Source organism: Ranitomeya imitator, chromosome 2, assembly GCF_032444005.1.
Source record: "Ranitomeya imitator isolate aRanImi1 chromosome 2, aRanImi1.pri, whole genome shotgun sequence".
Classification (NCBI taxonomy): domain Eukaryota; kingdom Metazoa; phylum Chordata; class Amphibia; order Anura; family Dendrobatidae; genus Ranitomeya; species Ranitomeya imitator.
The window spans coordinates 603,243,257-603,253,799 of record NC_091283.1 but is presented as its reverse complement, the minus strand read 5'-3'; the positions used below and the strand labels follow the sequence as shown (position 1 = coordinate 603,253,799).

Here is a 10,543-nt window from a genome sequence, read left to right as displayed (position 1 = left end):
GTTTCTCTTCAGGGCAGGTTGAGTCTTCGGACTGTCCTGGTGTGGATACTGTGGTGAATAGGTTGCAGCAGATTTGGACTTATGTTGTGGACAATTTGACTTTGTCCCAGGAGAAGGCTCAACGTTTCGCTAACCGCAGGCGCTGTGTGGGTCCCCAACTTCGTGTGGGGGATTTGGTTTGGTTGTCATCTCGTTATATTCCTATGAAGGTTTCCTCTCCTAAGTTTAAGCCTCGTTTGATTGGTCCATATAGGATTTCTGAGGTTCTTAATCCTGTGTCTTTTCGTTTGACTCTTCCAGCTTCTTTTTCCATCCATAACGTGTTCCATAGGTCATTGTTGCGGAGATACGTGGCACCTGTGGTTCCATCTATTGATCCTCCTGCTCCGGTTTTGGTTGAAGGGGAGTTGGAGTATATAGTGGAGAAGATTTTGGATTCTCGTGTTTCGAGACGGAAACTCCAGTATCTGGTTAAGTGGAAAGGTTATGGTCAGGAAGATAATTCCTGGGTCTTTGCCTCTGATGTCCATGCTGCCGATCTGGTTCGTGCCTTTCATGTGGCTCATCCTGGTCGGCCTGGGGGCTCTGGTGAGGGTTCGGTGACCCCTCCTCAAGGGGGGGGGTAGTGTTGTGAATTCTGTGGCCAAGCTCCCTCCTGTGGTCGTGAGTGGTACTTCGGCTGGTTCTGTCTATGAGCTTCCTTTGGTGGATGAGAGTGGTACTGCGGCTTCTGAGTTTCCTTCCTCAGGTGATGAGGTTAAGTCGTTAGGTGCTGCTCTATTTAACTCCACCTAGTGCTTTGATCCTGGCCTCCAGTCAATGTTCTAGTATTGGTCTTGCTTCCTCCTGGATCGTTCCTGTGGCCTGTCTATCCTGCATAAGCTAAGTTTTGCTTGTGTTATTTTTGTTTGCTATTTTTTCTGTCCAGCTTGCTATATTGGTTTCTCTTGCTTGCTGGAAGCTCTGGGACGCAGAGGGAGCACCTCCGTACCGTTAGTCGGTGCGGAGAGTCTTTTTGCCCCCTCTGCGTGGTTGTTTGTAGGGTTTTGTGTTGACCGCAAAGCAATCTTTCCTATCTTCGGTCTGTTCAGTAAGTTGGGCCTCACTTTGCTAATTCTATTTCATCTCTGCGTTTGTATTTTCATCTCAACTCACAGTCATTATATGTGGGGGGCTGCCTTTTCCTTTGGGGTATTTCTCTGAGGCAAGGTAGGCTTATTTTTCTATCTTCAGGGCTAGTTAGTTTCTCAGGCTGTGCCGAGTTGCATAGGGAGCGTTAGGCGCAATCCACGGCTACCTCTAGTGTGGTATGATAAGATTAGGGATTGCGGTCAGCAGAGTTTTCACGTCTCAGAGCTCGTCCTATGTTAGTAACTATCAGGTCACTTTGTGTGCTCTTATCCACTAGGTCCATTGTGGTTCTGAATTACCTGTTCACAACAGCTATGTTTGTAGGTAAGCACACTGAAAGGAAGATGCAGCACAAGACCGCGTGTGGTGCATGGTTGCAACATTTTACTATTGAAAAGGTATATAAAAATTAAAAATGTGAACAGAGAAGAAAAATCCAGTGCATGTAATTCTTAACCAGACCTTGCAATCCACGTTACTAATATCTTTAGGTGTAATTCTAAATCTCTGTATTCTTTTGTGTCCAAACCTTGAATACTCTGTAGGCCACTTCTCTCCAGGCTTTCATGTTTTCCACAGCTTCTTTTTCCTATTTCTTGATGTTCTTTTCTGTGTCATTCTTAATGGTATCCAACCAAGGCGTCTTTGGTCTCCTGATTCCCATTACCACTGACTATTCTGAATAGCATCTGATTTTCTATTCAATTTACTTACATTACATGTCCAAAATAGGTCAATTTCTGTTAAGTGAATCTTCAGGTGGGGGGAATCTAATGCAACAAGGTGGTGCTCAGTATAAAAATATGTTAGATCTGATAAATATACACTATTGAATGATAAAAAAGCACATTGGCCCTCACCATTTAGCTGCCATCTTCTTTATTTATGCATACACATTCACCATAACTGCGGCTAAAAACTCTATCATGGGAGATAGTTGGCACCCCAAAACAAAGCAGCACTCTTTCCCTCTGCTTACATCCACAAGGATATAAGGGTACAGTCAGTCGCTTCCAGTTCTATGGCTGTTCCTAAAACCTGGATCCAAAATCCAGGCTTATTAAAATACACCTCTCAGCACTATATGTACTCAAGCCTACTTCTCCGAATCCTACATCACTGAGGCTTGGCACCTCGGTGACACATATCTATTGTCCAGTACCTGTCCAGCAGCCGCCTTACATACCCCCCCCTCTGTCCAAAGTCGGGTAATTTGGCACCTTCCGTCAACATTCAATGCACCTTTGACAGTGCATCCGCATGCCCATGCTGTCTTCCGGGCCTACTCTCTACATGGAAACTAAATTCCTGCAAAGCCAAGAACCACCTAATTACCAAGGGTTTGTTCCTGTCCATCTCTTGCATCAAACTCCGTGGGACATGGTCTGATATCTAAACATCCGTCCCTAAAAATAGTACATTAGGGCATTCAGTACCCATTTATCACCAAGCGCTCTTTTTTGAAAATCAAGTAATATCTCTCACAAAGGGACAGCTTCGTGCTCAGGTATGTGATGGGGTGCTCCTCAGCGTTAACCTCCTGCAACAAGACTGCCCCTAGCCCAACATCAGATGTATCTTTCTGGACAACAAACTGTTTGGCACCTTGTACATGTCTTATCTGTCTACATGTGTATATAGGAAGCAATGGCAGTAATAGCAAGGGGCTGCATTATCCTCTGTCAAGGACTATAGGCTGTGAATTATGCTGTATGTACTTTATAGGGGCTTCATTACACTGCATGGAGGATTATGGAGTGTGCATTATACTATATAGAGGACTATAGGGGTGCATTAAAAAATATGGTTGACTAGGGGATGCATTGTACTATATTAAGGAATATGGGGCACATTAAACTATGTGGAGGACTATAGGATGCATTATACTAAACAAGCAAAATGGTGCCTATTCATCCAGTGATTGGATTGTTTATGCCAGAACAAAAATCATTGTTCTAGGCAGCATATCTCCAAGTGAAAACTGGAGATACATGATAATGTATGGGAACAGATTGATCTACTAGTGATCGTTCTGTCGCCATCATTGTTGCTCAACTAGTGTAAACTGGACAGGAAACAAACGTCGAACTACCTCAGTATTATCAATTAGGCTGGTTTCACACTTGCGTTTCAAAACGCATGCGTTTTTTTTAAAGAAACGCATGGTGAAAAAACGCATGTAAACGCATGCAAACGCTGCTTTTTTTTTACGCATGCGTTTTTGCATGTGGTGAGAAAATGTGGCGTTTTGACGCGTTTACATGCGTTTTTTCATGCGTTTGTGTTTTTTAAACGCATGCAGATAAATGTGTGACAGCTGCCAATCATCAAAATAAAGTAAAAAACCCACTATAAACAGAAAGAGCTAGGGTTAGGGGTAGGGTTAGGGATCCTAACCCTACCCCTAACCCTACCCCTAAAGGGATCCTAACCCTACCCTTAAAGGGAATAGGGTTAGGGTTAGGGGTAGGGTTAGGGGTAGGGTTAGGGGTAGGGTTAGGGGTAGGGGTAGGATACCTTTATCAATTTTATGGTGTGGGGTGGTTTATCAGTGTGTTTTTTTTTTCGTTTTTTTTTTAAAAACGCATGCGTTTTTAACGCATGCAAACGCATGTGGTTAAAAACGCATGCGTTTACATAGACAGCAATGCATTTTTTTGCCTAAAAAAAACACATGCGTTTTTTTTGCGGCAAAAAAAAAACGCCGCTAAATATACTACATGAAACCAGAACACATGAGCTGCGCGCACAGTGAACAAGCCTGTAGAGACATGTTCACACCACCAAATGACTTGAAAGCACAAAAAAGCACAGTAAAACCAAAAACACACTGTTGCAAAAAAAATCACAGTGGACAGCAAGTGCTAGTAAAAAGATGGAAAAAACAGGGTATTTGGTTGATACGTTTTTTGCAAAAAATGTATATTAAGCCGCTCTACCAAACGTCAAGGTATACCCATATCAGAGCAGTCCTAACTAATGTATGTAATCCCTATCTGATGTATTTAAAACCTGGTCATATGTACAATACCTGTATGAGCAGGATTCAGAAAAGGAATGTCCATGTGGACACGCTGGACAGAACGGCTCCTGTGCGCACAGCTCATAAAAAGATGGGTATACCTTGACGTTTGGTAGAGCGGCTTAATATACATTTTTTGCAAAAAACGTATCAACCAAATACTCTGTTTTTTCCATCTTTTTACTAGCACTTGCTGTCCACTGTGATTTTTTTGCAACAGTGTGTTTTTGGTTTTACTGTGCTTTTTTGTGTTTTCAAGTCTCTTGGTGGTGTGAACATGTCTCTACGGGCTTGTTCACTGTGCGCGCAGCTCATGTGTTCTGGTTTCATATAATTGTTTTCTTGTGTCCACAAGACTGGGGAGGCCTCCACCCCTCTTTTTTTGAGCTGTGCGCAGAGGAGCCGTTCTGTCCAGCGTGTCCACATGGACATTCCTTTTCTGAATCCTGCTCATACAGGTATTGTACATATGACCAGGTTTTAAATACATCAGATAGGGATTACATACATTAGTTAGGACTGCTCTGATATGGGTATACCTTGACGTTTGGTAGAGCGGCTTAATATACATTTTTTGCAAAAAACGTATCAACCAAATACCCTGTTTTTTCCATCTTTTTACTAGCACTTGCTGTCCACTGTGATTTTTTTGCAACAGTGTGTTTTTGGTTTTACTGTGCTTTTTTGTGTTTTCAAGTCTCTTGGTGGTGTGAACATGTCTCTACGGGCTTGTTCACTGTGCGCGCAGCTCATGTGTCCTGGTTTCATATACCGTATATACTCGAGTATAAGCCGACCCGAGTATAAGCCGACCCCCCTAATTTTGCCACAAAAAACTGGGAAAACCTATTGACTAGGGTGGAAATGCAGCATTTACTGGTGAATTTCAAAAATAAAAATAGATCATTATTTCCCCATAGCTGTGCCATATAGTGCTCTGCACCGTTCATTATTTCCCCATAGCTGTGCCATATAGTGCTCTGCACCGTTCATTATTGCCCCATAGCTGTGCCATATAGTGCTCTGCACCGTTCATATTTCCCCATAGCTCTGCCATATAGTGCTCTGCACCGTTCATATTTCCCCATGTCTGTGCCATATAGTGCTCTGCACCGTTCATATTGCCCCATATCTGTGCCCTGTATGCTCTGCACTGTTCATATTGCCCACATATCTGTGCCCCATATAGTGCTCTGCACCGTTCATACTGCCCCCATATCTGTGCCCCATATAGTGCTCTGCACCGTTCATACTGCCCCATATCTGTGCCCCATATAGTGCTCTGCACCGTTCATACTGCCCCCATATCTGTGCCCCATATATGCTCTGCACCGTTCATATTGCCCCCATATCTGTGCCCCATATATGCTCTGCACCGTTCATACTGCCCCCATATCTGTGCCCCATATAGTGCTCTGCACCGTTCATATTGCCCCCATATCTGTGCCCCATATAGTGCTCTGCACCGTTCATACTGCCCCCATATCTGTGCCCCATATAGTGCTCTGCACCGTTCATATTGCCCCCATATCTGTGCCCCATATAGTGCTCTGCACCGTTCATACTGCCCCCATATCTGTGCCCCATATAGTGCTGTGCACCGTTCATACTGCCCCCATATCTGTGCCCCATATAGTGCTGTGCACCGTTCATACTGCCCCCATATCTGCTCTGCACGGTTCATACCGCCCCCATATCTGTGCCCCATATAGTGCTGTGCACCGTTCATACTGCCCCCATATCTGTGCCCCATATATGCTCTGCACCGTTCATACTGCCCCCATATCTGTGCCCCATACAGTGCTCTGCACCGTTCATACTGCCCCATAGATGCTCCACATAAATCTGTGCCATACTCACCTCTCTTGATTGCAGCTTCCGGCGTCTCGTTCCGGCGTCCGGTCCCGGCGTCTCTCTGCGGTGATTGATCAGGCAGAGGGCACCGCGCACACTATATGAGTCATCGCGCCCTCTGACCTGAACAGTCAGAGCGCAGAGACGCCGGGAAGACGGAGCGGCGCCGGGAAGATGGAGCGACGCCCGGCGGCTGGAACGGGGACAAGTAAATATGACATACTTACATGGTCCCGACGTCCGGCTCCCTCTGCCTGTCCCACGGTCTTCAGTGCCGCAGCTTCTTTCTCTATCAGCGGTCACCGTTACCGCTGATTAGAGAAATGAATAGGCGGCTCCACCCTTATGGGAGGTGGAGCCGCCTATTCATTTCTCTAATGAGCGGTCCCACGGGACCGCTGAAGAGGGGAAGAAGCTGCAGCACAGAAGACCGTGGGACGGCAGGGACAGCGCCAGGATCGCTGGGACTAGGTAAGTATACCTCAGCGCCCTCACCCGCCGACCCTGCCACCCACCTTGACTCGAGTATAAGCCGAGAGGGGCACTTTCAGCCCAAAAATTTGGGCGGAAAATCTTGGCTTATACTCGAGTATATACGGTAATTGTTTTCTTGTGTCCACAAGACTGGGGAGGCCTCCACCCCTCTTTTTTTGAGCTGTGCGCACAGGAGCCGTTCTGTCCAGCGTGTCCACATGGACATTCTTTTTCTGAATCCTGCTCATACAGGTATTGTACATATGACCAGGTTTTAAATACATCAGATAGGGATTACATACATTAGTTAGGTCTGCTCTGATATGGGTATACCTTGACGTTTGGTAGAGCGGCTTAATATACATTTTTTGCAAAAAACGTATCAACCAAATACCCTGTTTTTTCCATCTTTTTACTAGCACTTGCTGTCCACTGTGATTTTTTTGCTGTTGCTGTGTTGTTGTGTGTTTTTGGTTTTACTGTGCTTTTTTGTGTTTTTAAAAATACTACATGTTGCATTTCTGCAACACAACGCATGCAGAAAAAAATGCATGCGTTGCAAAAACGCATCAAAACGCATACAAAAAACGCATGCGTTTTTAATGTTAAATATAGGGAAAAAACGCATGCGTTTATTTGCATTTTTTACCGCAAATAAAAAAAACGCTAATGTGAAACCACCCTTACACATGTTTAACGGTCTGAACTCAGCTCATGTAAATATAACCGAAATATTTCTATGTAATAGTGCAATATGTTAGCATTTGGGGCTCCACTGTAAACTTTTACCCAGGACCCCACTTTATCTAATACCTTCCCTGCTTGACCTCATGTCTCTACAGTAATGAGTGTAATGAAGATGGGCATCTTCAAATTTGCCAGAACTTGTTTTAGCATTTTCACCAATAAAACTGTACTTTTCATATTTAGGGTGAAAGTGTAATGTTTCCATATTAAGCAATAGATTTTTATAGTAGCTGCTGTCAATAGCGAGGTGTAAATCTCACAAGGAATAACATATTCCTTCTATTATACAGAATAATAAAACTAAAATAAAATATTAAAAACATTTTATTAGACAGAAAAAAGTTATTAATTGCAAAATAATTAATTATAATTTTCCACAAACATTACATTACTATTTTCAGACTTTGGTAGAAAGACACATAAGACACTGAATAGGGTAACTGTCCATATGGAGTCAGGAAGACCCCAGTCCTTTTTCTCCCTCTAGGTTGCTGCTCTGGATCTCCGGGGGGCTCAGTTGTCCATCTCCTGGGCTCTGGGTGATAGGAATAGATCTTTCTTCAGCAGCTGGCAGCGCCAGTCTGGGAGCCAGAAAGTGGAGCTGGCCATCCTTGGACAAGGAGCACACAACGTCCTCGGGGCTGACATCCTGCGGGAGCTCCGCTTCTCTCTTCCACTCTTTGTACTCATGGAAATAGCCGCCATTCTCCGTCTCCTTTTTCTTGTCATACTTTCCGGATACAATGAGTCTCCTGCCTTCTGTTCTCACTGTCAGCTCCTCAGGAGAAAAGCCGCTGACGTCCAGGCTGAGCTCAAAGTTTTCCTTCCCCTCGTTGCCTGTGGTGGAAGTGTTCTTGTCAGTGGCTGCAGAGCTTCTGCTCAGATCGGCTGTCCGTCCTATGCCCTGTGCCAGGAGCTGGTAAACCTGGTGGACACGCTGCATTCTCCTCATCATGTCATCATCCAGGAGGCCAAACATGAGTTGTGCTGCCGGCCAGTTAGTGAGGGCCGGCTCCCTGCAGACACACAGAGGGCTGTATGAGGACCGCAGAACGCTGAGAGGAAACATCTTTGGCTGATTTTGCTGAAGCTTCTTGTCTCGGGTGAGCTGGACGCAATGTGTCAGCTGCTGCTTTCTTGCTGCTCAGTAATGCTGGTGATTCCAGCTCAGTGTCTTATATATTCACTGCTGAGACTTCTGGTGTCTTCCTGACTCTTCCATGTGCTCTCTGTATATGGAGTGTAAGGGAGGGCCCTGTGTACAAACACTGAATCATCCATGAGGGGAGGGAAGAGGCGGTGCAGCAGCTTCCAGCATGGACTGGATAAGTGACCTGACAGGAGGGCGGAGGGAGAAAAGTGACTGCTGGAGATTGCTGGAAAGTTCTCACTTGTGCTGTTATGTCACTTATATTAATATATATCAAATTTATCATGGAAAATATCCATATACAAATTCATCAGTTCTAAGGCTGCTGTGCTTAGATTGCTGGAAATGAAGGAACAGTAACATTTTATGGAGAGGACCAAGGGGTACTCGGTACGGGGACGGTCCTGTTCTTAAAGGGGTGGTCATGGCAGCCATGACCTGGTCCGTGGCCTTGGGTGTCCAATAAAAGGGGATGTATGGAAATGGGAATAAAGTGTAATGTGGTATTGTTCGTGACACCACCTGTGGTACTCAGCGAGGAATGACCGATGCTGCTTAAAGGAGTCCACTGGGGATGATGGTATTGCAGCAGAGGTGGTATAGCTCCCCACAGGTAGAGCTTATTACCCAGGGCTCCCCGTGCAGTTGGTCAGGAGGGTAGATGGTGAAGTGCAGGAAAGAATTGAAGGACACAAGGTTGCTGTCTCTTTAAGTTTTACTGGTGCAGTTCAGGTACAGGTTACAGGTGGTCTTTGGAATTCGGGCAGCCTAGAAGTGATTCGGAATCCCCCTAGCCAGGTAGGCTTGGAAGCCTTCCTTACTGCGCTGTATTCTCAGTCCCTTGCTGCCTGAAGCTTCACAAAAGGTCCTCTCTCACTCTGTCCTTTTAGGTGGACACTACCTGCATGGCAGGCAACTCGCGTCTTTTTTACAGGGGTTTCTCTCTCGTGGTAACTCCGGGCTCTATCTGCCGCTGTGCCTTCGGGAGTAGTTGTGGCCAGAAGACTTGGAATCTTCTGCCCGCCAGCTTCTGCTCTGGGGCGCACAGTTCCCCCCACAACCTCGGAGTTCTGGCCTCCAGTTTCTGACATTTGATCCTGGAGGAAGCCCACTCACAGCTCCCCTCCAGATTCTCTCTCCTCCTTTGCTCCTTCTCCCCTCAGTGTCTCATAGACTGTCTGATTCTTCTGTCAGGAGCTGCAGAACCACACGTCTGCTCTCCTCCAGCTAACCTTACAGACTCTCCTCTAACGCCTCCTCCAGCCAGAATATATAGGGAAGCTACCCTCAAAGCGGGTCTAGCGCTCCCCCTTCTGGCCTGGAGTCAGAACAGTGTTACCTGTTAAGGGGATCCTTGTCGCTTCCAGGCATGGCATCACCCTCCCTGTGAGGGAGGCAATACTACTGTGACAACCGGCTTCCTGGGGCGTCACATTTATATTCTCAAAAGGTGGCTACTATTCCTCTTATGAGGGTGTAATTAGACAGTCATATAAATTGGACCGAGATCGGTCAATACTGTCACGCTCAGGTGGGGAGAACTGCGGCCAGTCCGAGCTCTGCGGTCCGATTTATACGTCGGCCTGACTGCTCACAAATACCTGCACAATATATTGTGATTTATAAAACTTTATCCAAGGTAAAATATATTTTCTCCTTTTCAGTACACTCTGTTTCACAATAAGGTACCTAGGGCCCAACAATACAATTGATTCTGGGAGTTCACCAAACTGCAACTCAAAAATATTACCAGTTCATTTTAAACTTTTTGTACATGAATGTATGTATTTTACCAAACAAACCAGCGTACAAAACAGATGTAGGACAGGAGTCACAGCTGCAGTATGGGTAAGTGCTGCACTTTACACAGATCCTTACTGTATTAGTCCCGCTTACTATTTGTTATATGTGACTTTCTTTCAGGGAGTTAGCACTTTCAGTTAATTTTAGTATTCATATAGTTTGCAGAATGACTGCAGACTTGATGCTTATTTCTATGTCAACTCCTTTAAGAAAGTTATGTTCTTGGCTGAGAAAAATATGCTATGTCTATTCTGTATTAGTTAGAACTGTATTGTGCACTCACTATATAAAAGTAAGTTTTTATTTTAAGAAGAATTAAATGACTAATTCTATTGATAGGTGATAATTAGGGATGAGCGACC

The 10,543-nt window shown here is 45.1% G+C and overlaps 1 protein-coding gene across 1 annotated transcript; it reads right to left on the bottom strand.

The window, feature by feature from the left end:
- Positions 1–7,533: 7,533 nt before the first annotated feature.
- On the bottom strand, positions 7,534–8,478 carry LOC138667623 (heat shock protein 30C-like). The gene has a single exon (XM_069755750.1). It carries the CDS (start codon positions 8,295–8,297, stop codon positions 7,683–7,685), a length of 615 nt encoding a protein of 204 aa, XP_069611851.1. The 5' UTR covers positions 8,298–8,478; the 3' UTR covers positions 7,534–7,682.
- Positions 8,479–10,543: the final 2,065 nt, after the last annotated feature.